We start from the raw sequence: 26,469 nt of genomic DNA on the forward strand, positions 1-26,469 counted from the left end.
ACCGACAAACTCACGCCTGAAGCGGAATTCGAACGCCGTGGGATGAGAATAAAACCCAACACATGTATATATATGAGGCATTCCACCCCGGGTCTGATTTTTACCGTGCCTAAAAATTTATAAACCCAAGTTTAGAACGAATAGCCTCAATCGATGGGCTTGAAATTTTTCTGATGGATTCTTTGTCAAGAATCGAAAATTTTGAGAACAGGATGGAAGTCGGCAAGCTTTTGGTTTAGAAGCTACAGGCGAAACACGTAATTAAAAAGTTAGAAAAATCGAATTGAATATACATTTCGGAAATTCTAATTCATATTTAGTTCGTTTTTTCTGGAAGCAGTACAAATCAAACCCGTCGTCCATAAATTTTAAAACTCACAATCAGTGGAAGATGTATATTTTTGTACACCCTACACTATACTTAAAAAATTTTTAAATCGTCGCTGGTGAGGGTCTTACGTAAGTCAGTTTAGTGTGGAATGCCTCATATACAATTTGGTAAATAGACGCACGATAAATCAACTGACAGAAATCAGTTGTGAATCAATTTTTCATGCGTTTCAGTCACGTGTAGATTATGTAATACGTATTTTTGCTAGTTGAGATTTTGTTAAGCATCGTGAACTATTGCTTTATTCCTTGGCAGGTTTGACAATAAACCATGAAAAAAATAGGAATATAGGCACCATGAAAAGGAAAATTTACTGAATTTGAAAACCCTGGTAATTGATACTCGCTGTATGATTCGACCGTGATCCAATTTTTTTTTCGTTACGTTATTTCACTAAAGTTCAATACAGCGCTACTACTGATAAGTATAAATCGTGTAGTAAAACTTGTTATCTCATGTCCGCGTGGTCTAGCTACAACTATGATAAACATCCGTAAAAGTCATCAGTGTGGGTAATAAGAATTGCGCCATTTTGAATGAGCTCTTTATCTGTAGTTGTAAAAAAATATAGTGCGTGATGAGTGGCAATAATTTTCTGAAATTAAAAAAAAAAAAACACATCTCTTAATGATCGATTTACTAGCTAAAAAGTTGTATATCTTCCATTCGGGACAGCGATTGCCTGAGAAAGGGACAACTTGTTTCGATGCCGGGTCTGATGTTGCATTATGTTTATTTTGCTGAATGATATTGTTCATACTTGATAGTTACGCGAAAGAGAACATCGATTGTTGTGTAAATGCTGAGCTCTGCTCCATTTTTCACCCCATGAAATAACGGTGAAAACATTCAGAAGTATTAATATCATAGTTTCTAAATTTTCACTTTTATATCAACAAGATCTTCTTAAGCGGTCTATACTTTTACCCTTTGGAGATAAACTTGGGTTTCCACAATAATACTAAAAATATCGGTAATGAGCATGTGATCTAAATTTAATTCAGTATTTTTAATTTACGATTATGTTTTTTCAAATTCCATACAACCACAGCTGTATGTCCGTATTTTTATTAGGAAATTTCGTTCCAACCATGTCGTTTGACAGTTATACCTGTGCTCTGGAAAACATGTAATTAGTTATTTGAAATTATACCTTGTTTCAATGTATTGACATACTCTAGTGTTTCTGATGCTTAACAGGCTTGGCGATTTTTATACCAGGAAAAATTCTTTTTATCGAAATAAAAATTTACAAAAAAGTGGCTCAACGTGAAAACATCGACTTTTGAAACAATATTGTCATCGAGTTATCAATTACATTAATAATTCAATTGTAACCATTTGATTTTCTATTAATTTTCTTCAACACGTACACATTACACGGTAAAGGATAACTGCTTTCATACCTAACTAAACCTTTCACAAGTGCAATATTTTCAACAATACATATTTTCGCGTTTAGTCTTGGAAAGTAATATATAAACTGGTGACAATGAATGTTCTGCCACAAAAACTGACCAATTCGACCGATCTTATTATTGAAATATGAAACACAATGTAAAAATTATACATTTAATGTTTACACGTAATCATACGATACGAAGGTATTGAATAAAGTGTTTTCATTCTCACGTCAATTCAATTTTGTAGAATATTGAAATACCTCCGCTAAAATTACGAGATTTACCTATCTACGAAACCTACTTTTGTTTGAAATTGTCTTGTTGTCAGTATTGAGTACTGATGTGGCCTTACTGCAGCACATACCTACATACTTCGTACGTACCTACTAATGTTACATTTTCTACAATATGAAATCATTCGTAAACGTAATAGGATGATTCAACCGTTAAAATATGGATCAATGAAAGTCTACTTCACGTCAAAGGGTGTATTAACAGTTTGGTTCCACGATACAATAAGTACTGCATAATACGATGTTAATATTAAGTCATGGTTATCGCACGGAAGTTCACTCAACTTCGTGATGTCGGTGAACCGTGATGAAGCGCTTCTGTGGTTTTTTCGCAGTTTTTTAGACACTTGGAACGCTTCTAAACTACAGCCTTGACTGTAACTTTCATTTCAACAAATACTCCGTCGTTGACTGAAGAATATAACTCAGTTCAACACCTTCGTAATCTTATTTGAAAATCGCTGACTCAAACAGTTGAAGTTCCAAAGTTACCGTAACTTTAATCAAACCATGCTAACCGGGCAACAAATGACCCTCGTATTGTAGTTTTATCGAATGTTTCGAGATGGCAGCACCATTCTCGACTGTGATTGCACAATGACAGCACATTACATTACTGCTACCTAATCACTCGCCATCTGAATTCTGAATCTAATCTGAAACATGTGCACGAGCGGCGCAGCGATTAGTTACGTTAGACGGACTTTTAATTTTGTTCGAATTAGGTGACCTTCGGACTTGGTATGGCGATGTTATATCGGACTTCGTGAGAAAGATTAAAAATAACTAGTCCACGTCTAAATGTCATAATGAGTTAGCTTTTTATCGGTGATTTTCATGAGCAGGTTATATTTTGTCAGAATACCAATGTTGTGAAAGAGTGTTCGGTGATTGTCGACCGCTAATATTTGTGTAAAGAGTGCATAGTCTGATAAACGAAACTACGTAACAAGTCGTATTAGGGTTATAACAGTTTTAGGATATGTTAAGATGTTCAGATCAAGGTACTGTCATCGTGGTTTGTCGGCTATAAATAGAGTCCTTGATCGAACCAGAAACATCGACCATAACCTCGCATCTTTTATTCGCTGTAAATCCGGTAAGTCTCGATGTTTCATTCATCATTTGTTTCGTTTACAGAACGCTGATCAACTGATAAACAACGTGCAACGTGTTGGTCGTTCTGTCAACTTGCGGACGATGAACATTGCATTTCGTGTCACTTTGCAATTGGTCTCAAAATTGTAATCGCAAACTGTCCGCTTTGGAAAATTAATTCCAGTTTCAAAATATCAGATGTTAACTGTTCGATGATTTATTACAATTAATAGTAATTCTTGATAATTATCATTGTTAGTACCTGCAGAGGGATATTACTTTTGCAGGCATTAATAACCGAATTTATGTAATTTTTCAACTCGATTTTGATACATAATTCTTGTCTGTACCTTCGTTATTTTCATGTTCTAGGCAATACCGTTGTGACAATCGGACAAGTTTCCAAGCAAGTGAAACCTGGTTTGAATCCTGAGTACGTTCCACGAAAATATCGTAAGTTCAAGCAATTTTTATTTGCTAATTTATACAGCATTTGTTAGGAGTGATTTTTTTTCATTCTTTAAGCTTGAAGAATTGATTCCAGAATAAATTTTGGTGTTTTTGTCTGGTTTACTCAGTAATTGGGGAATCGAGTCAAGAAGAATTACGACATCTGAAATGGATGCTTCAAAAGGATCTGTTAGGACAGGACATATTTTTGGTCGGTGGTCCAGGCCCAAGAAGGCGCACCTTGGCTCTGGCGTATCTGGAGCTGACGGGAAGAGAGGCCGAGTTCATATCTTTATCTCGAGATACAACGGAGGCAGACCTGAAACAGCGTAGAGAGATCGAGCGCGGGACTGCCAACTACAAGGATCAGGGAGCAGTAAGAGCCGCCGTCAACGGCAGAGTCCTAATTTTGGAGGGTGTGGAAAAGGCCGAAAGAAATGTTCTTCCAGTTTTGAATAATCTGCTTGAGAATCGCGAGATGCACTTAGAAGATGGTAGATTCCTCGTCCCTGCTTCGCGGTACGATAAGCTTCTGCAGGTAAATTCAAAATTTCATGTGTGCATTTTTCGTGTGAGGATCTAAGACCTGTCAATGATTTACGTAGAATCATACTAAAGAGGAATTGGATTCTTGGAGGCTTGTACGTGTCAGCGAAGACTTTCGAGTCGTTGCCCTTGGCCTACCTTCCTCTCGGTATCCTGGACATCCCCTTGATCCACCACTGAGATCACGATTCCAAGCTCGACACATTCCTCAAACTTCATTTAAGGTGAGTTTTTTTACTGAAATATTTTCCCCATTCAGACTTGAAACTCTTCAGATTTTGTGGAATCGCATTATGTTTTTATGCCTAGAAGTAGCGAAGGTATTAATTTTATACTCAGATTTTTTATTTTCCGTCCTTCCTTATACGACGAATGATTGAAAAGTTTCAAAGGTTTTAACCTCCTCATTTCTAAATGCTCTGTGTTCTAATTAAAAAAATTTCAATCATAAAGATTGATAAATATTGAAAATATTCTGATTCCTTAATTTTGTCGGTTGACTGTGCATTAAAAATTTTTAATTACTTGGAACGACAATTTAAATTGATATAACGATTCATATTCCATAAATGTGTGAAAGCACATAATATAGTGCTAGAAAAAAGGGTGTATTTTACACGAATTATAAAAATAATTAAACTCAAAATACATCGCTTAATGCTTTGAGTCGCACATTATTGTGCTGAGTCAATTTTCATAACTAGATAGTATTCCATGGTTTTTGAGGTTGCTGATTATGAATCTGAAATCAATTTGCAAAAATTCAAGATGGCAGATCCAATATGGCGGACAATAATTTAAAATTGATCAAATTCAGTCAAAAAAACTTTATGCGGGGGTTTTAGGGGTCGTTGATTGGATTCGCCATACTGAATTTTCAAAATTGGATATCAGATTCGTAATTTAAAAGCTCTGGATAGAGTTTGTTTCTCCCGATTCAATTTAAAAACAAATTTTCGTCCGCCATACTAGATCCGTCATCTTGAATTTTCAAAATCTGATTTCAGATTCTTAATAAGCGATCCTAAAATTTATAAATTAAGTACAACATTCATATGTGTAGAGGGTAACTTTCTCGGAAATGAATTATGCCTTCAATTTACATGATTTTTTACAATCAATTTGTTTGTAACAATAATATCCTACATTTTATCGCAATAATTACTCTAGAGTATAGAGAATCTGTTAGTATACTACCAGAAATAGCACAAAATTGCAAAGAAATATGTTGAAAGAATACTCACCGCTATGACTTAAAGGGTTAAACTGTGGGATTTTTATATCGCAACATCAAGTTAACAAGGGTAAAAAAAAATGTAAAACAATCAAATTTCATAATTAAATATGATAAATAAGATATGCTGGATCCCAAATTTGAAGCGTTGACTTTATTCTGGGCGTGATTCGTGATGTACGTTGATTAACTTTACCGAATACTATTCATCGTTTACAAACGTGAGAGAACGATTTGAATATCAGCCGAAATGTAATTGGAAAAGTTGACTAATTGCTGCGAAGAAAATACGATTTGTTTAAATAGCATTTATATATGTATACATACAGTCTGTGAATAACTTTAGGGATTGGTATACTATAAGGGGCCGAGCAATTTCATTAAAAGTTCGTTTAGTTTATTCGCAATCGCGACTTGAAGTCCTAGAATTGTAGAAATCTCAATCAACTATATTGCCTGATTCCATCAAGCACAAAGCCCCTTGAAAATAACTCTCATTAGCAGCTAATATCTAGGAAACACGAATGCGTTATCTACAAATATATAGATGGTTATAAATATCTCTCGCCGAATTCACCCTGCAGTAGTATTTCTGCAATCAAATTCGCATATTGGCATTATATCTATCGTAAATTAAAAAAAAAATATTAACTCAAGTCATTATATTCAATTGGTAATTCTAATACCAAACCAAATTTCGTCGTTATAATAGAGAGGGGGGAAAGAATCAAAAAAAAAAAAATTGAAAATTTTTTTGAAGACAAATGAACGAATAATAAAGTTGCTGCATTTATTTCGCAAGCGTCGATCACCGGAATATTTTGTCAACTTGTATCGCACGTTTTGAAGAGGGACTACAGTTGCCGCTAGTGGGTATAACAATAAAGTAATTAGATGCTGTCGTTTGGCGACAGGTGTTATTTTTCAACCCTCTACCCGGCCGTACGGAGTTTCAGGCACGCCAACGGCGACAAAACCCTTAAAAAGCTGTACGTGTCACATCAAGTATAACAGTCTTATAATAACTTTATTTCGTACCCCGCCGTGATCTGAATTGCCGGATCATTTTTTAATTTACCCAACGATTCTTAGCGCCTCTGTGACGGAACTATTGCCTTTTTGTCGATCGACAAAAGTCCTTTCCCGATGTGTTGTCAAAATACCCGTAGTGAAAACTGTCGGCAAGGTGTAATAAATGAACGTGAGAATAACGATCAGATGAATGAAAAATTTGAAATAATTATTATATGGTATTTTATCTACAATTCCTTAAAAAAAAAACGAAGCTCATCATGAACCTGAACGAATTGCAAAGAATTCAAAACAAATAACATACGATTGATGAAGTTCTATTAAACGATTGCGTTCATTATTCATACGTTTGTCGGCGCAAAGTGTATCTGAAAAAATGACAATTTCGGACGTGGAAAAAAACTGGAAAATTCATGTCATTTCACAATTTAAAATCAATGGTAACCCTGGTGCATGTATACACTGAATAAAATTTCATTTGTCATAGTAACTAGAAAAATTCAGTAAAACAGGTATAATTAAAAAACTGTTTAAATATTGTTGGAATTACGAAAAACGAGGTACGCCTAACCATTTTGCGCTATCGTCGATCCTTTTTTGGTTATTGCAACGCAAAATCAGTTTGCTCGGTTTACTCTACTTTTTTAGTTAAACAAGGCTTTAACGTCAATTTATTGTTGCACAAGCATTAAATTTTCGCAACAGTTACAAGAATATATAGTAACAGCGATCGTAATGAGAAAGAACAGTAACGGATACCAGACTTTCCGGTAACAGCTAGAAAACTAATTTTCATTTTCTACCTAGAACTATATTTTTCGACTGTTATAAAAAATGAAAATAGTCAAAGACTGAGCGGTAACCGGAACTAAAAATTTCTCCAATTAATTTTTCTGGGCCAAGGGTGATCACCGATCGCCCCTCTTCAGCGCTGTATAAACTTTTTCAGTCTGCGTTCCCGTGCGATTTCCTCTACTTCCGTCCGGGCGAATCGGGAGAATTTACCGCTCGGTTAGGCGGCGAAGATAAGGCGAAGGGGAAACTAGGGTTACGGTAAGTTGGACCGAAGGTAGGGGAGGGTAGGGAGGTTTAACATACCCCATTGGGGGTGGTTGTCGGAAAGTACATAAGCCGATCCCGCGTCAGAGCGACGGTCACAGACGTCGCGGCCGTGATCGCGTGCCTCCCGGTAACCGTCGTCGCGACGGAGGGATCTCCTCGCCGTATGACATCGTCTCTTCAGTTCCTCCGCCGTCGTTGACTGACGACAATAGTACAATATCCAGTTCCGTTTACCGGCTTAGAAAAGCGCGTAAAACCGAGTCGATACACGAGCCTTGAGTGTTGTTGTTGTCTGTTGTTTTTTTTTTTTTTTGGTTTTTTGTTTTTGTTTTTTGTTTTTTGTTTTTTTTTTAACCCTTTTTCCATTTTCTACCTTTTTAAATTGCCCAATTTTTTTTGTCACTCTTGATTTTTTTTGTTTTATTTTTTTGAATCTCTCACAACGACGCAGCAGAAAACACAGCTATATTTTGAGAAGAGGAGGGGTACTGTGTATAGCAAGAACGTTTTGTTTTTATTTCGAATTGTGTAAAACGAATCCGTTTACTCTGAAGGAAAAGAAAAATCGAAGAATAAAATGCGGTTAAAACACGAATAAACGCGAATCTAATAAAGAAGTAAAAAATTGATGTTCATTTTCGATGGTTTTTGTGGAATTAATGGTTATAAGCTCTGTGTGTCATTATGGTTTGTCATCGAGTTGGACTTGTTTTGTGGATTATGAGTTGGGACTTTGGAAGTTTTGAAATATGTATCTTAACGTAAACGTTGTTTTGAAAAGAATTTTGACATGCCGATTTTGCGAGTTCACTTTAGTTGATGGAGAATATTAATTACAAGAAAAATTATTTCTACTCGCGTGGATTTTTCATTGCTCTTCTTAATTTTCTGTTCAGCCGAAATTGGTCCTGAAAAGTCTTAATTTTTTCATCCGCAAACCGTAAACGTATTGTAATGAAGAACTAAATATTTAAATTGTTACTCCAAAAACATACCCTGTCGCGTAAAATTTATCTAAAAGCGCCAGTGCAGGTTATATAATTACTTACCAAAAAAGAATAACTTATACAAAGTCACATTCTCATCGTTTGGTCTTTGCACAGCGACCATTTTTGAGCTTCATAAAGAAAAATTATTTTCTTCTAGTCTGTCGTGTGAACTAAGTTCAGAATCACTATGAATTAACACCTTGGGCGGCAAGAAGAATTTTATTGTCTGTCCCCGAAGCGCGGAAAGACAAAGTATTTCTATTATAATGAAACGTAACATCTAAGGATATGGTCGCGAATTATGAATTCAAGGTCAAAATTAAACAATTCAAAATCGCGGATCCAGTATAACGGATCAAAAGTCAAAATTAATTTAATTCGAATGAAAATCCACACTCAGGAGTTTTTGAGATCGCTGCTTCCGAATCTCCACTCAAAATTTCAAAACTCAAATAGTTTGATAAACTATGGTGGACTAAAATGGAAAACTGATTACTCGTGACACGCCATGAGAAGAAAAGTATTTTTGAGCCACTATATTTGATCCACTATTTGAAGTTTCTTCATTTTGGCTTGCACATTCTGGGACGCATAAAACCTCTGAGATTTCATCCCAACTATTTCACGTTTTCAGCGGCCTCAAAAACCCCCCGAGTACCGATTTTCATCCGATTTTCAAACAATTTTTCATTTTGGTCCACGATAGTGGATTCACCATTTTAAATTCCTTAATTTCAAGGGTAGATTAATAAAGAGCGACCTCGAAAACCCCTGAGTACCAAATTGTGCGAAAATCGTTCGTGGCAATTACAAAATAAACAATGTGCGCCGCATCGCGTCACTGCCGTTCAAGGGATTAAGCTACGTTTAAATGATCGAACGTCAATAAGTCGAATGATAGCGAGAGAAAACTGAAAGAACGAACGTTGTTCGTGAAAATTATTCGTGTGACGTGGTTGTCACGAGATTGCAAAACAATTTTTGGCCAGATTTCTACTATAAATTCTCGAATTTTACTCATTCAATCAAAAGATTCTGAAAACATATGTTATAGCTGAAGATATTGTTCCACCTCACTGGTGTCCTAGGTTTATTTTGCAAGAGACGAGAAAATCCAAAGTTCAAGAATCCAATAGACATAGATGGATAGATATGGATAATTTATTTTGGTGTGCTCCGGGTTACGAAAAACCTCCACCACTTAGTGTGCCTTTTCAAATGACAATTGGCGAATAAGTTGCCAAAACCAGAGCGAAAGAATCGTCCTCACATTCTATAATCAGACCAAAAACCAAAGACATTTCCAGTTCATCTCACCCTCCGTTTGTACCATCGATCGACCAACGCCGCGGATGAAATGTCGTTAAAAATGCCTGCCATCTGGTCATCCTCAGAGCGACCGATTTCCGTGCGAACAGTTTGGGTGGACGGAGTTCGTCACGCGATATTATCACCGGACGATCCTCTGGTTCAGAGCCACACGAGTCTGCGAACCCGTCAGCGTTCCCGCCCGACGACATCCAGGAGCGTAAACTACCGGGACCAGGACTACTTTCCGGAAGTGAACGACCTCCGGGAGTGTCTGGTGAAACTGCGAGTGGTCGTCGACCGGAACGATCTACCATCGGCGCCGTGTTCGGGGTCTAATTTGCTCCTGCCGAAGGACGAGGAACGGGGTGCGACTTCCGGTACCCCGGATCCGAAGTCACCGAGGGTCTCGAGAGGCGTCGAGAACCGGAAGAAGCGGAGCGACTCGGTCTGCACGGTCCTCGGAGACCCGGAAGGCGGTTCTCGGTTACCGGAAATTCAGGATAACTCGCTGTCCGAGCGTGTTTTGCAGTGGCTCGATCTGTCGGGACGCGGTGGCGACTATCGGAAGGACGAGACGCGCAAGAGTTCACCGGAAGTTGCGACTCGCAGACGAGGAAGCTCGGCCGTTATACCAAAGGAGAGGATCATCGTGCAGAATTACACGCTTCGGACGAACGTCGAGGAGGTAGGAGAGAGGAACAAGGGGGGGACGCCGATCCCGGTTAATCGGGACAATTGTCGGCGTGAAATCTGCGCATCTCCAGGACCGGAAGTCCCGGTTGTTCGCTCCTACTTTGTCGATCGTTTGACGAACTCTTCGGGGAAGAATATCGAGGAGTCGATGCCGGTTGAAGGAGAGGCTCGGAACAAGCAGAGTCTGTGGTCTCCGCCAAGGAAACCGCAGCTTCATATATTCATGCCGACTTTGTCACCGAGTGAGAAAATTCTCTCCTCCATTGAGTCTCTCTACGAGCAGCGGAGGCCGGGTCAGGAGTCTTGAGCTTGTTAATTTCTTTTAGTCGCTAAGGAGAGCCTTAAGGATAGTGATGATAGTGGCGATAATAAATAGGAGAGTACAAGGAGAGACATCGATCACTTGTGATATGAGAGAAAGTGTGTGTTACGATTCAATTCGTTGTATAGTTGTAGATACATCATCTTCTTTACACATCTTTATAGCCACAACGGAAAGTTTCGCAACAGTTTCGGCTGTTTGATATACTTGATTACAGTGGCGAATGAGCCTCGAGTTTGGAGAAACTTGATACCCTTTGCGACCCACTCGCAAGAATATGCTTCGAAGCCTTCGTGTTCGGGGAATGTATATCGACTCTACTTTCTCTCTTTCTCTCGCTCTCTCGCTTTGTATGGCTATTGCTTCTTTATCCCGTTCTCCGTCAACGCTTTGGTGGATTCATGGTTGCAGCTATACTTCCGGCGCATTTAAATACCCCGTTATTATAGACTGAGAAACTGAACCAAAAGTCAATTATGTACACCGTGATGTTCGTCGTTTGTGCGAAGAGGATATCGTAATTGCGACGCGTCACGCTTTACGTTTAATTTTTTATCAATCAAATGTCCGCGATGCGCTGCAGATACGTCAATTCGGAATTTCGTCAGAATCGTCGTCAAGGTAAATTTATACTCCTATATCGCACACTTTATTCGTTAAGAAGGTTGGTGAGCAGAATAAATTTGATAACTTTTTTTTAATTCAATTACGAGATAGTCGAACATTGAGAATTCATCAAATTTATGTACACTGAGAAAAATTTCATTTCTTGTAGTATCGTTAAAAAAACTGTATGAATATCGTTGGAATTACGAAAAACGAGGTACGCCTAACCATTTTGCGCTATTGTCGATCCTTTTTTGGTAATTGCAACGCAAAATCAGTTTGTTCGGTTTACTGTACTTTTATAGTTAAATAAGGCTTTAACGTCAATTTATTGTTGCACAATCATTAAATTTTTGCAACAGTTACAAGAAAATATAGTAACAGCGATCGTAATGAGAAAGAATAGTAACGGATACTAGACTTTCCGGTAACAGCTACAAAACTAATTTTCATTTTATACACAGAACTGTATTTTTCGATTGTGGTAAAAAATGAAAATAGTTAATGATTGACCGGAACTAAAAATTTCTCTGTGTACATATTCGGAAGTTGAAATGATTTTCGTGAAAAATCAAGAAACAAAAGTACCTAAGAAAATTATATAATATCGTTCTAAGGTATGTCAAAATCTAGTATCTAGAATCTTGTGATTTCAATTCACAATGACTTACTTTGTTGGCAAAACTATTTTCCACAAATTCATTGAAACAGGTTTTTTTCATCAATAGTAAATTAAATTCTGCTTATTTTTCAGTGGAAATTGTTATACACGTGCTTTTTTGAAATATCGAATGTTTATCAATACCAATATGATACAAAAAGTTACTTCTGGTAGAAATTAAACGAACTTTAAATTGATTTGAAATGAAAAGTCTACATTTCGCCTCTGGTTTATAATTTTTATATTTTTTGTTTCCTCCATTTTTACGAAAATCTTCACAGCTTAGTTCTTGTGATTTTGATTAATCTTTACTACGCGACTATCTTGTAATGAAATATGCGAAAAAGTATTGATTCGTGACTTACCAACCTCCGCACAAATTTTTTTCTCCGAAAAGTCGAAGTTCTTATTTAATTTTACGTAACCCAACACCGAGTGTCGTCTCGTTTCAAACGTTCATTGGAAGTTAACAGAGCCTTCAATTTTTCTGATGAATGTCTGAGAATTGCGTGAGTAAAGTGAAAAATATACTTACAATTAATTTCTTGACGCGCGCGTATAATCTTTCATTTCCGCAATAAATGCTTGCGGTATTTATAATACATGACCACGTTGCCTGCAGTGAATGAGAAATCCCTTGAATATAAATTAAACCTGGTCTGATTATACTGTTTAATTCTAAAGTCGACAGGCGCTTTTACCTTCTTCTTTTCATAAACCTTTCAGACTAATCACTTTTCTAACACTTTCACAACTTGTGCTTGTATTCGCAGAAATAAATGTGTAATCTGGGACGGAAGTTGGACGCATCGTTTTATCGACTAGGCATATGTATTTCTAACCCTGTATCTGCTAATTAACAATTGCCAGGAATCAATAATTGATTTTGAACACCGAAGCTTAACCGGTATGTACTTCGAATAAACTGTAATCTTGGATATCTTTTTTGTGTTTAGCACACGCGTGATAAATTGTCGATCTTCGGGATAATTGCAAAAAGTCTCCCGGGATCTCGTCGCTCCTACATACTTTCAATTTAACTGTCCGTCATGATGTTTTAACGAATACACCGAAACGTTTCATCGTTTTTCATTTTCGATACTGTTATATACCGCGCTTACAATTTCATTAGTAATCGATAACCCGTAGTTAAATATTTAAAATTGAATAAGTTTTGGATCGTTTCTCACAATATTTCATAACTGAAAACAAAATGTATCCAACGTTTTTGTTTTATCTTTTACAAAACTATTTTACCTGAATAATAGGTTTGAAAGAACAACTTCCTAGAGACGTTCATGCGAGTCTCGACTTGTTAGATAATTGGTTTTCATTGAACTGGATCGTTTTCAATACGACTAACTTCCGTTCGAACGAAATAAAAATTATCCGGTTCGACTCGTATTTTCGAAAGATCCTAATCAAAAGATGTGTAATTTTTGGGGTTCAAGTTCTTCGAGTTCACGTCAAGTTTATTTATATCCACGAAACCTGCACCCTGCAATGTCAGGGTAGAAGATATAAGTTTAGCGGAAGTCGATCAATTCCATTTTCGACTCGTTAGAGAATGAAACAGACTAACGATAAATCAGAATCTCTTTCACGCGTGGATTAATTACAACGATGTGAAAATGCGTTTTTCGATGTTCGTGAGGCAAATACTACGTATTATCTTTGACACACTGAGAAAAATATCATTTGTTACAATAACTAGAAAAATTGCGTAAAACAGGTATCGTTAAAAAAATTGTTTGAATATTGTTGGAATTACGAAAAACGAGGTACGCCTAACCATTTTGCGCTATCGTCGATTCTTTTTTTGGTAATTGCGACGCAAAATCAGTTTGTGAGGTTCAGTAACAGCTAGAAAACTAATTTTCATTTTCTACCTAGAACTATATTTTTCGATTGTGGTAAAAATTTCTCTCAGCGCAGTTCACCGTACAACTGCCGATGTTGTTGCTTAAAGCTTTCCAGTTTTCTTCGTGACCTAAAGTGGAAAGCTACGTGTGTATTTATATGTATTATTTTATTCTCATGGCAACGTCGAAGCAGTGAAACCAATATATCACAAGTTAAGGTACGTCTCACGCACTGCTGCAGTAGACGAGTTAAAGACCGAATTCTCACGCAACATTTGTCGCTACTTTTCGTTCTTTGGTTCGCATCGCTGGCTACGACGCTAAAAGTAATCGGTAGCTGAGTTTCGAGCTTGCTATTTAGTGTTTATTTAAAAAATGAAAGCTGCAATTGACCTTTCGGAAAATAATACACAACTTTTAGACAAAGTAAAAGGTTTCTCTCGCAGTACCTTGATTCCACGACTTCATATATGATATGTTAAGCAAATGTCCTCAAATACGAACTTTGTTGGCCTTAAATTTTGTGGATACTATTTTCTTACTTATCTCGCAGTGTTGTCAATTTTATAATCTTGCCTCACGTTTGGTTTAAGCAATTTGTTTTTAATTTACCTGCTCTGTGATCATCTTTTTTTTCATAAGGGGTGGCGATGAAGTTCCGAATTTAAAAAGTTCCGAAAGCGCTTAATCCCGAATTATTTGGTGGCGCAACTTGAAGTAAAGAAATCAAACTTTGAAGAAACAACAAAGTTTCGATTGATCGGAAACCCGGCGTCTCAAAGTTTAGAATTTATACTGAAGAATATGCGATTTTTGAAATTTTCGACCAACTTTTCATCCAAATTTTCATTATTCATGTTCTAACTAAACTATATCATGCGATCACAAATGACAAATCACTGAATATTTCGCATTTCAATTATCCTGATCATATTGTAAACTTTTGATTTATTAGCAACGAGAAAATAATTGGCTACTTTGAAATTGTTGCTCTGATCTATGTCTACAGCTTCGTGATAGTATTTTTTTCTCTGGTAATATAGTGTGACGCTGAAAAAAGTAAAAGATAAAATTAGAAGGGATAATGCGACGTAGAACTTTGCCATACCGTGATAACGTTGATTCAGGATAAATTGTTATCCGACACCCGGACGCCCGTCGTCTTCGCTGAGCTTACGATAATGTCGCTTTTTTACTTCTTTTTTTTTTCTCTATCTACTCTTCATTACCTTTTTCACGGATCGCAACGACTTCGTCGTGCGTGATAAGATGTCGCTGGAATAAATTGACCTCGTTCAAAGCTCGTAGCAAATCGTATTTTCTCATTTCTTTTTCATCGCGAAATTCACACTCTAGTCACGTTTTATTATTTCCACCGGGATTGCTGGTAGATGTACGAATTAACCCTGTAGAGTAATTCGGGCGTTGGATGTCGTCTGTTCAGAATACCGGCATAATTTCAGAATTCTAACGTCTGCAGAAATAAATTTTCTACTTCCGCCTGTATCTCAAGAAAATTATTACTCTACGTGTCTTTGCTTAGCTGCATGTCGCGTGATTCAGGGTAGAAATTGTGCTCAATGTTTCTAAGTAGAAAATATGTACAGGTAAGACTTTGATACACTTTGCAATTGCTAAACGCGTTCAACTTCCAACCTCGTTTCCACGGTGACATATTTTTATCTCCATTACTCTTTCAAAATAGTTTTAAAACTTTGTCCATCCACTCGGTAACTTGAAATTATTTTTAAATAATGGTAATAATAATAATAATAATATTGATAACAAAAGAAAGAATAAATAACTTCGTGCTGAGTACAAGTCATTGTAATATACGTATCTACCTCGTATAGTTCAGTGCACATAAGAAACGTAAAAAGTTTTTAATTGCCAATTAGTTTTATCGATGCACGAAACAAATTCTGTATCATATAGATAGTCGCCTGATATTTTAAAGTTATTGCAGTGTCTTTTTATAAAATAAACTTAAATCCAATATATTTAAAACAAAAATTCATCGCATCAATCTGGCGTCAGGTAGTTTTACATTCAGCTCACGATACAACATATACTTGGTCGTATTGTTGACTTGATGTTGCCTGCCGAAAATTGAGTCTTGAATAAAAAAAAAAAATAAAATAAAAACAAAACTTTTCACCAAGTATACGTACGTTATACGTTATGTACTCATTCGAATTGATTTATAAGTGAATGTCTGAAATAGAATATCTTGAATGTTTAGATATGAACGAGGAACGTGAATACGAAAGGGAAATTTCCAGGATTACAAAATCGTGGCGTTTCAATCACTTTTTTGCCACTGCAGTTTACTCTGCAGAGTAAATTTCTAGCAATTTTGTGAAATGCACTCCATTTGTACGAAGCCGGGAATTTACCCAGCGTGCAAACTGTATTTGGTCCAATTGAAACTTTGCGAATTGAATCGGAGGCATTCCGTTCGGATCGCGTGCGGATCGGTACTTGGCTAAAAGCTCTTCCACTCTACCCGGAAACCTACTCTTGATGTTAATCACCTCAGATTATTATCGTTTTCGACGCTAGCCAGCAGCATTCCACACACGGAATCACGAACTCGGAGAATACTATTCTAATACCGTTTCTAACTCAGTCGATTTCATCTTTGACCGTTTTAAATTGCACAGAGAAAGATTGCATTTCGATATAGTTGCTATGAAATTCTAGTAGAATGTGTATCGTTACGATAATGGTTTGAACATTGTTCGAATTACAAGAAAATGTAGTATAACTGTAAATATTTAACGTAATTAATTAATTATACTTGTCAATGGTACAGTTTTTTGGTTAAATAAGGCTTTAAAATTAATTTATTGTTGCACGAGCGTCAAATTATCGCAATAGTTACAGGAATATATAATGCGAATGAGCATAAGAAAACAAAAAACAGTAACTCATACCGGATTCTCTGGTTTTGGTTACTAGATTATTTTCACTTTGTACCAGAACTATATTTTTCGATTATAGTAAAAAATGAAAATTTTCGATGACTGTATAGTAACCGCAACTAGAAATTTCTCTGGACGTCTGTATGAGATTAAATGGACAGTGATATGATTCTCTTGTCTGATACGATGGAAAGACAAAGTGAACAAAAATGAAGTCAACATATTTTGAATTACAGGATCAGTTGGAAAGTTTAAAGGCGATCGCTCCGGACGTCGATAGTGCGATATTGTCGCAGCTTTTGTCATGCTGCCATGCACTCGTCACCGACGACGCCGTCAATCTTGGGCTTCCAGATTTTCCATTAGACAATCTTTCGGCCGTCGCAAAAATTTTGGTGAGTAATTACGTCCAGTTTAGTCTGGATTCATCTCTCGATAATAATTTCCATCGCAATGAACATTTAATTTTTTTTACTTTTCAACACTTTTACTTTGAAGCAGATACTTGATGCAGGTCATTCATCTCACATCAAATGAACAAAAGATTTAATAGAAATTTTATAAACTGTTCTACTTTTATTCCATTAAATTTTATGGAACCTCATTTCTTGAGAATTTTATATATTCTTTTGAGTTTTTTCGTAACACGATTTGACAAAGCCCTCATTTTGAGAGAATTTGACGAGATTTAAAAGATTTTGGGGACTGCATTGAGATTTCATAAAAAATAATACAAATTTGATAAAATTAGTGAATACCATTTTATAAATTTCACTAGCGATCACAAAATGTTCGAATTTTAGATTATGAATAAACAACATTTCGTTTATTTGAATTCTAATTCCTGCAGAATAGTTTTCCGGTTCTCGAACCATACGATGCTTTCTACAGTCTTTATCCCTACAAACTCTTCCTCGGCAAAGAAGGCAGAGACGCTGTAGAAGATATTCTGAAGACTTTTGGTTTACTGGACTCGTCAACTGCTAAGAAAAGATCAACAAATCTGCGAATTCTCAACTCAGAGATTACGAGTCACAATTCCGCTCAAGTTCGTCTAGAGAACAATCACTCCTCAGAATTGACTTTTGAGGTAAGTTAAGCTGTACAATTTACTGTCTCATTTCGTTACGCATTTGTTATTCTGAAATATTGATCATCATTTTTTGCAGGACAATTTCATTAATGCCTTATATTCCGTTACAGGTCCCAGCAGGTTCTGCAAAGAATCTAGTCGACACTCGATCTGAGTTTGTCGAAACAAATTACCAAAGCAATCTCTTAGCTCGAATGATGCGGTCGCACTTAGCCACTGATTTCTGCCTGATAGGGCCAAAGGGTTGCGGAAAATCTACAACAGTGAAAAGACTGGCGCAAATTTTGGGATATCAAATCGAACCCATTGTACTTTATCAGGCAAGAAGTTTAAATTCTTCATTGTAATCATTTCATCGAATTTGCCAATAATGTTCAATGTGTTTAAATGTTGCCCAAAATTTTCACCACTTATTTCTCCTTCAACCACCAATTTTTTAGAAATCTTCCGGAGTCTACATAGTTTTCTCTATTCTTTGTTTCATTAATCGATTCAAATTTTCATGATGTCAAGCTTATTTTTGGTAAGAGCTCACAAACATGATCAGATTTTTGATTACACAATTTTTATCATATGGTGCAATTTAAGATATTTCAGATTGATTTAAATTTAGATTCGGCAAAATAATGATCTAAAGAATATGTAACTATAACAAAACATACAAATCAATGCTTAAGTCATGTAAAATGTCTCACATCAGCATAGTAACGAGGCAAAATTTTATTCAGCAGCAAAAACTACCGTTTCAGGTTGAAAATGATAAATATTTTCTCAGGATATGACTTCTAGGGATCTCATCCAGCAACGGACTACACTGCCTAATGGCGACACGGTATGGATCGATTCTCCATTGGTTCAAGCAGCTCTGGACGGAAAGTTGGCCATCCTCGATGGAATTCACAGAATACATCCGAGTACGTTAGCCGTTGTGTATAGGTAAGTAGTATGCAGCTTGAACTGATAAAAAAAGCTACAGGTGTTCAGTCTTAACATCGTTTCTCTTTCGAAGAACCTAAGGATTGAGCAGAAGGTATATTTACTTTCAGACTAGTTCACGACCGAGAGCTTCAACTACATGATGGTAAGCGATTGATCAGGGCCGATCGCTACGAGGAGGTGAAGAAAGATGAGCAAAAATCTGATGAGGATCTTGCCATGTCGGGAATATTCAAAATCCATCCTTCCTTTAGAATAATCGCATTAGCTGAACCCCCTGTACTCAACACCGCGTCCGGCCAGTGGTTAAACTCCGAGCTGCTCAGTTTGTTTTTGTTCCATGAAATGCGGCCTTTAGGCGAATCGGAAGAAATACATATAATAGAAGCAAAGGTATGTATTAGATTATTATGCGTTATCCTGTAACTCGTCTTTTGTCCACAAAATCAAGTGTCAATTATTGTTCAGGAGTTGAAAAAGTTTACAAAGTAGAGTCGAAGCTACCTCTGAGGAATTGCAATTTATTAGAAAGCTTAAACAAATTACTAAAATAGGTTCGAAAATGCGCGTTCTGAAATCCTGTTTTTGTCCTACACTGTATTTTACATCTACCAGCTTTTTTATTATTCGTTATACGTTACTGTATTTCACTTGTGCAGATTTAACAGATTCTTTTTTTCATGACATCTAGTTTATGAACAGGTTTATCAAGCTCATTCCTGTAAGCAGTTCAATATTTTATTATCTTTCAGTATGGCACGAGCAGCAAACCATTGCTTGACGTTGTGAAGCTGACACACAATCTAAGATCTTCATCGGATCCGACTCTGCAGTCTCTGGCTAGTTCACTCAGCACTCGACAACTTCTCAGAATAGCGAATAGAATGCAAAAGTTCCGTGATGACAACGCTTACGACGCAGTGCAGAGGGCTTGTTTGGCTCGTTTTTTACCAGCAATACCGAAACAGGCCTTAGAAGATAGTCTAGCCGCTGTTGGTATCCAGACCTCGAAAAAAGAGACTCATTCTCTCACTGCTAAATGCGAAGTTATTGGTGATGTTGTCAAAATCGGCGAGACAACAGTGCAAAGGTACAAGACTGAAGCCTTGACCAAGGTTCCGGATGTGCTTTTTTACGACGTTCCACAGCATGTTGCACTGCTCGAGCATCTGCTCCAGGATTTTACACTTGGCGAAAATATACTCCTTGTGGGTAACCAGGGTGTTGGTAAAAATAAGATCATCGACCGGCTTCTGCAGCTGATGAACAGACCAAGGGAGTATATTCAGCTTCACAGGGATACTACTGTTCAAACTTTAACACTTCAGCCCATGGTCAAGGACGGTGTTGTTGTTTACGAAGACTCGCCGCTTGTTCAGGCTGTCAAACTTGGGCATGTGCTCGTTGTTGATGAAGCTGATAAGGCTCCGACTCACGTGACGTGCATTTTGAAGGTATACGTACAACCTTGCCTTAAATTAGTGAAAGTCAGAAAATTCGAATAAAACATCAAACTTCTCAATGTTGTATCTTATAATTCCTATTTTTCATTCATTCAAAGAAGTCTGTTGCATATTATGTATGAATACAATCAAAATCGTGTGAAATCTAGATAAATTTAGTCTGTAAAGTTAAAAAATTCCAGGAAAGTTGAAAGAAAACGATTTTGTGTAGATTCTACTCATGACTTTCTAAAAGTCGATCATTACAAACTTTGCTTTATTCAACAGACGTTGGTCGAGTCCGGTGAGATGATTTTATCAGATGGTCGCCGAATCGTGCCACCTCTTTCAATGGATAATACATCAGAAAAAATCATACGAATGCATCCAGATTTCCGTATGATAGTGTTAGCTAATCGCCCGGGATTTCCATTCTTGGGAAACGACTTCTTTGGAGCCCTTGGAGATCTCTTTAGCACACACTCTGTTGACAATCCTAGTATTGAAAGCGAAATTCAACTCCTAAAGAAGTACGGACCAGATGTTGAAGACAAGGTGATTCAGAAACTAGTCAAAGCCTTCGGTGAGCTCAGAAGTATGGCTGATCAAGGACTGGTTTCATATCCGTACTCTACAAGAGAGGTAGTCAACATTGTCAAACACCTACAGGTATGAATCTCTGTTCATTTCTCATAACTTTTGGAATTTTGTGAAAATAATTTATTATTCATAGTCATTTTTATCCAGACTTTGATATGTCTTGATACGTATTTGACCAAAGTTTTCAAAATAAATTGCAAATAATTCTGGAGAAGCTTGGAAGTCATGTGAGTCCTGTTTCTTATTACAGAAATTCCCGAATGAATCACTGGGTACTGTGGTACGGAACGTATTCGACTTTGACAGATACACCCAGGAAGTTTTTGAGACTCTTGTTTCAGTCCTGCACAAGCATGGGATCCCACTAGGCACCAGTGCAAAGAACGTGGCTTTAGCTAAAGAGTAAGATTGGTATTTATTTACGAGGTGATGAATGTCCCATAAAATGACACGGTTAACATTAATTCTATACAAAAGTAATTTTGTAAATTATAATTTTAAGAATAGTAATAGCAGTAAGCAATAAACATTTTTAAACATCATTAAGTCTCTAGCTTACTCTCCTTTTCCTCCACAGAATATCCCTCCCAGGAATAAAGTTTGCGGGAAGTTGGAGCATCGTTAATCGGCCAAAAACCCTTGCCGTTCAAGAACGCTTCGTCAAATATAAAGCTCCATCCTTCCCTGTTAGAAGAAATCACGTATTGGATCGAATCGAGGCAAGGTCAGCGTGGTTTACGGAACTTCAAAGCTACTGGACCGTTCCATTAAGCGAGACAGGGACTGTCGCTGCTTTGGCCATCAGCCCAGGCATAAAAGGGGATTCTTCTGATGATGTGATTCATGTTCTCACAGCGAATCCTCTCTCCATATTTAGTATGACTTCGCAATCGGAAAACATTAACGAAATTTCGATACAAGGAATGATCAGTCCGGCTCGTGGTAACAGGCCGCAGTTCACAATGACATCTGACAACTCTGGAAACATTTTGGTGCACGAAGAAACTGTAAGTCTTAATTAAGTCATTTCATCGATCATTCTTACGAAAAAGTAATTTTTAACGGAGCGAGTAGCGTCAGGGAATTCCAGGAATCCCTTAAATGTCAGGTAATTCTCGCACAGTTAATAACGCTCCAAGGAAAATCTTGTAGTCTGTATGTACATACTACGTTATATATGGAAGGCGAATGCGTACAAATAAGTATGTATATACCTAAATCGAACTTGCGTTTTTGTTTATTCCATGAGAAATGTAAAATTTTACCAATTACCGAATACTTAAACCAACTCACATTCTTCAATATATTTTCCTGAATTAAACTAATGGCTAGATATAATTTTCTTTAATGCAAATACTGATGTATCTTCTTGAACTAATGTTCATTGATATGTTAGGTAATAGAGCATGGGCAAAATTAAATTAAATTTAAAAAAGGTTTAATGCTTCAGCTTACAATAAAGATGTGCGTACAATTTATTGAATTTGAATGAGAAAAGTGAGTTTGTTCGGTCAGGGTAGTTTAAATATACTCTGAAAAAAACAAATATATTTGTCAGGAAGTACGAGGAAATTTGATATGCTACTGGTACTAGACACCCAGAATTTCAATCCAGATAGTTCTTCACTTGATATGTGTGTTCTGGATTTTACAGTCCAATTCCGTTCTATCCGTGAACCCTGAGAGTGGAGCAGTCCGTACGTTGCAATTATCATCATTCCTTGAATCTGCGGGTGAAACTTTCTCTCGAGCTTTAGGAAGTGGTGGAAATTTGAGCTGGAAGCTTAAGACAGATTTAGTGCGTTCCGACGATAAATTAGTCTTCTTTGCCGCTAATGGAAATAAGCTTGAAGTCGTTGACTTGAAAACGATGAGTGCGTACTTGATCACCGTGCCATTCAACATAGACTCAATCGTTTTGTCGTCACCTGGTAAATGGCTAGTTCAGGATACTTCAAGTGGAAAATATGTGCTAGAAAAAACCTCCGAATCTTTGCCCTGTCCAAACGTACTCAAAGACGTTGACTTGACTGGTTTTGACGGTCAAAAGACAGGGTGGCTGCTCGGTGGAAGCTCGGAACAAATTGCGGACAGTATACTGAGTGAAGCTTTACAGCAGAAGATAGAATCCCCTAATAGATTGCTGGCAACTGATACAACCTACGCAACTATCGCCGTTGGATTTCCAGAGTTGGATAGCTCAAACGAACTTTATTACTGGCCACGGAATGGACGTGTCAGGGGATTCTCACCACCTATCGTGTCTAATGGTGGTCAAATAATCAAAACAGTCTCCTCTGAACAAGTGCCGCCAGATGTACTCCCCGAAGGAAAAAAACAGCCTGGAATCACCGGCTATCTCGAGATCGTTGATGTTGGACTTCGCAAACTTCGTTACATACCGATACCGGAGTACGTGAGATATTCTTATACAGAATCAAAGTTGAACATTATATATTCTAGTAGCGATACAAAACGTTTTATTTTTCAAGACTCAGGAATTCGAAATTCCAAAACTGAAGTGCAATTTAAATTTCTGACATTTCATATATCTACACCACCAAAGAAATGGGTCTTATTGTTGGCGAATCTACTAATTTTTTCAACTTTTCTTTTTTTCTGATTGATTTTCCTTTTATTAAAGGCCAGCTAAAGTATCCGCAGTGACTCAGTGGCTCTATACTACCAACTTGCCAGTTTACGCAGCACCTACTTCGAATCAAGGTCTGGTCACGATAGATGCTGGTGGTTGTATCCGACTGTGGGAAACGTCGTTGCTTAATATTGAAAAATCACTGGGTGCATGGCGAAAGATGGTTGGCAGTGACGGTGAATACCTACAAATTACAAAGCAGAGAGACTCTGGGCTGGATGTGAGTGGGCCGAAGCATGGAAAACTTGATGACAAAAACGAACCACATGTTGGTGGCAATACTTGGGCTGGCGGAACCGGAGGTAAGTATTTATTGGCGATTCAGTTTTATTTTCAATTGCAGATGATTAGTTAACGTTTATCTATTCGTATGTTACGAATTATTTAGGAAGAGATACAGCTGGGCTCGGTGGTAAAGGGGGTCCTTATCGTCTGGATGCTGGACATACCGTGCATCAGCTGAGTGATGAAGAGAAAAATGCAGTGCCTGAGCATGTAAAGAAGGCTGCACGTGAAATGGGACTTAAAGCGTTCAAGCAGCGGCTAAAAGATATTCGAATGAGTGAATATGACCACAACCTTTACAGCCAGTTCAGCAACGCAGTTCATAAGGAAGTGAAAGCACTCAGGGTGATTCTGGGTAAGTTTGATTCGATGTGTAAAATGCTGAAATGGGAAAGGACGTCTGATGAATCGAATTATTCACTTCAATTATGGTTCTTGTACAATTTTAGGAAGTCTGCAGGCAAAGAGCAATGAGCGTCAGTGGTGCAGACATCAGACGTCGGGTGAATTGGATGACACTAAATTGATTGAAGGATTGACAGGAGAAAGGACTATATATAGACGAAGAGCTGAAAAAGAACCTGAAATTGGCGCCCCGCAATTGAAGCCAAAGAGATTGAAACTTATTGTTGATGTTTCTGGTAGTATGTACAGATTCAACAGCTACGATGGTAGACTGGACCGAGAAATGGAGGCTTGTATCATGGTCATGGAGGCCTTTGATGGGTACGAAGGGAAATTCCAGTATGACATTATTGGTCACTCTGGAGACGATTATCATATCACTTTTGTTCATCATACTCAACCACCAACGGACAATAAACAGCGACTCGAGGTGATCAAGGTGAGTAAATTGTTTTCATTCAGGGAAGGTACCGAATGGAGCTTCATGTCAATTGACCTTTTCTTTTTCCATTAAAAATCTAGACAATCTTGTCGCTTTTGCAGTATATTTGTTATTTTAAGAATTATGGTATACAATTATATAAAGTTGAAGATGCTGCAACATTAACATAATTTATTGTCGTTCTCGCATGTTTCAGACAATGCATGCACATTCTCAATTTTGCGCGTCCGGTGATCACACATTGGAAGCAACGCAGCACGCCATATCATCCCTGGCAAAAGAAGATTCGGATGAATCCATCGTTGTCGTATTCTCCGATGCAAATTTAGAACGATATGGCATTCGACCTGAAAGATTTTCCAAAGTTCTGACGTCTAATACTGACATCAATGCTTACGCTATTTTCATTGGTTCTTTGGGAGACCAAGCTACAAGGTTCGATTTTAGTGAAATCAACTGCAGCATACAGAGCTATCACTTCCGATTTAAATTGTTTTCTGTTCTTTTTTGTTTTTACTATGTTCCGGCAATATCAGTAGCCACTTGAAATACACATCTGCACGTATACTTATGGTATATTGATTTCAGGTTGACGCAGAAGTTGCCCTCTGGCAAGGCGTTCATCTGCATGGATTTGAAGAACATACCCAAAATATTACAACAGATATTTGCTGCTTCTGTGTTGAGCACGGTTCGATAAAATATTTATCACAATGTTACCATTTATAATTTATTATCCTGCTGATATGAATATACTGTACATAATGCTTGTTATACCTAACGTGTGTGTACTGTACAGAAAACTGTATTTTTGCAAGATCTCGTCCACAATTACGTACTCAACATCAATTTTCATATATTTGCAATATTAATACTCAGTTTCAATTTTAAAGTTGAATTTAATTTATCAAGCTGATCACTTCAATTCAAATCAAACATTCTTAACGTACATGCGCATACGCATTTGTAGATAATTGGGGAAAGACTTTTTTCAGATGTAACCAATTGAATCTCTATACTGTGCCGGAACAGTGTGGAAAATGAGTATAAACGAACGAGTATAACCGATCCATTAGTTTCATTACTCACGAAATGACACAAAAAGAAAGTTTGCATTTAGCGAAATGTCTTCTATTCTAGAAAATCAGTTCTACAAGATTTTAGCGACAATTTTGATATTAAATAAAAATGTATGCATGCGTAGTTGATCTTTCAGGAGTTTTCGGTCAAAAACACCTTAATTTTAGCTCTCCCAGTGATTTTTCTAATCAGTGCAGTAGAGTAACACTTGGTTTTCATATAATTCTTATGTACATAGGGTCTCACGTAATGTCGTCAGATAGTTACGTAGTTTCAAGTGAATGTCTTCCTCCATCATGTTCGTAAATAAAACAAGGAAGTAAGTGCGAAATACAAGGTGTTTTGTGGGCGAAAAACCGAGCAAGGTCGACTTTCGGCATACAAAACATACACAAATCTTTATCAAACATCTGTACGTACGTGGTATATCGTTTATTGAACTTCGAAATAGCAAAGTCTCGGTCGCGTTCACGCAGCAGAGTTATCGCGCCAGTGCGCCTAGTGGCAGGTGATTCTCCTCGCAGCGCAGCGATGCGTGCTGGAATTCTCGCCCCACCTACCCCTCTGCAAGCTCTGCAAGCTCTGCAAGTTCACTCGGTATCGCGCGACTAGCGCCACGCTGCGGGGATTGGTGGCGTTCGCTGCGTCAGTCGCGC

At 37.4% G+C, this 26,469-nt stretch overlaps 2 protein-coding genes and 1 long non-coding RNA gene across 3 annotated transcripts; 2 read left to right on the forward strand and 1 right to left on the reverse strand.

The window, feature by feature from the left end:
- Window positions 1–2,713: 2,713 nt before the first annotated feature.
- LOC107225821 (von Willebrand factor A domain-containing protein 8) lies at window positions 2,714–25,625 on the forward strand. Its single transcript, XM_015666409.2, has 19 exons — window positions 2,714–3,186; window positions 3,558–3,638; window positions 3,764–4,173; window positions 4,241–4,405; window positions 17,114–17,272; window positions 17,728–17,967; window positions 18,081–18,290; window positions 18,746–18,906; window positions 19,017–19,299; window positions 19,659–20,360; window positions 20,637–21,017; window positions 21,199–21,350; window positions 21,526–21,955; window positions 22,603–23,360; window positions 23,593–23,903; window positions 23,990–24,241; window positions 24,336–24,730; window positions 24,930–25,168; window positions 25,322–25,625. The coding sequence occupies exons 1-19, from the start codon at window positions 3,078–3,080 to the stop codon at window positions 25,431–25,433; spliced, it is 5,550 nt and encodes a 1,849-aa protein (XP_015521895.2). The 5' UTR covers window positions 2,714–3,077; the 3' UTR covers window positions 25,434–25,625.
- LOC124292801 lies at window positions 9,868–11,423 on the forward strand. The gene has a single exon (XM_046730774.1). The coding sequence runs from the start codon at window positions 9,868–9,870 to the stop codon at window positions 10,807–10,809; it is 942 nt and encodes a 313-aa protein (XP_046586730.1). The 3' UTR covers window positions 10,810–11,423.
- Window positions 24,967–26,381, reverse strand: LOC124292802. Its single transcript, XR_006902725.1, has 2 exons — window positions 26,234–26,381; window positions 24,967–25,080 (listed from the first exon to the last, which is right to left on the reverse strand). It is a non-coding gene; the product is annotated as an uncharacterized LOC124292802 (long non-coding RNA).
- Between the last annotated feature and the right edge of the window lie 88 nt (window positions 26,382–26,469).

The sequence above is a fragment of the Neodiprion lecontei genome, chromosome 2, assembly GCF_021901455.1.
Source record: "Neodiprion lecontei isolate iyNeoLeco1 chromosome 2, iyNeoLeco1.1, whole genome shotgun sequence".
Taxonomy (NCBI): Eukaryota; Metazoa; Arthropoda; class Insecta; order Hymenoptera; family Diprionidae; genus Neodiprion; species Neodiprion lecontei.

Excerpts from the sequence above, each read along its gene's own strand:
- LOC107225821 (XM_015666409.2), top strand. The coding sequence starts at position 3,078 with ATGTTCAGATCAAGGTACTGTCATCGTGGTTTGTCGGCTATAAATAGA. Across the intron at positions 17,273-17,727 it reads CGGCCGTCGCAAAAATTTTG|AATAGTTTTCCGGTTCTCGA; the intron begins GTGAGTAATTAC and ends TAATTCCTGCAG. Across the intron at positions 25,169-25,321 it reads TTGGGAGACCAAGCTACAAG|GTTGACGCAGAAGTTGCCCT; the intron begins GTTCGATTTTAG and ends TATTGATTTCAG.
- LOC124292801 (XM_046730774.1), top strand. The coding sequence starts at position 9,868 with ATGCCTGCCATCTGGTCATCCTCAGAGCGACCGATTTCCGTGCGAACA.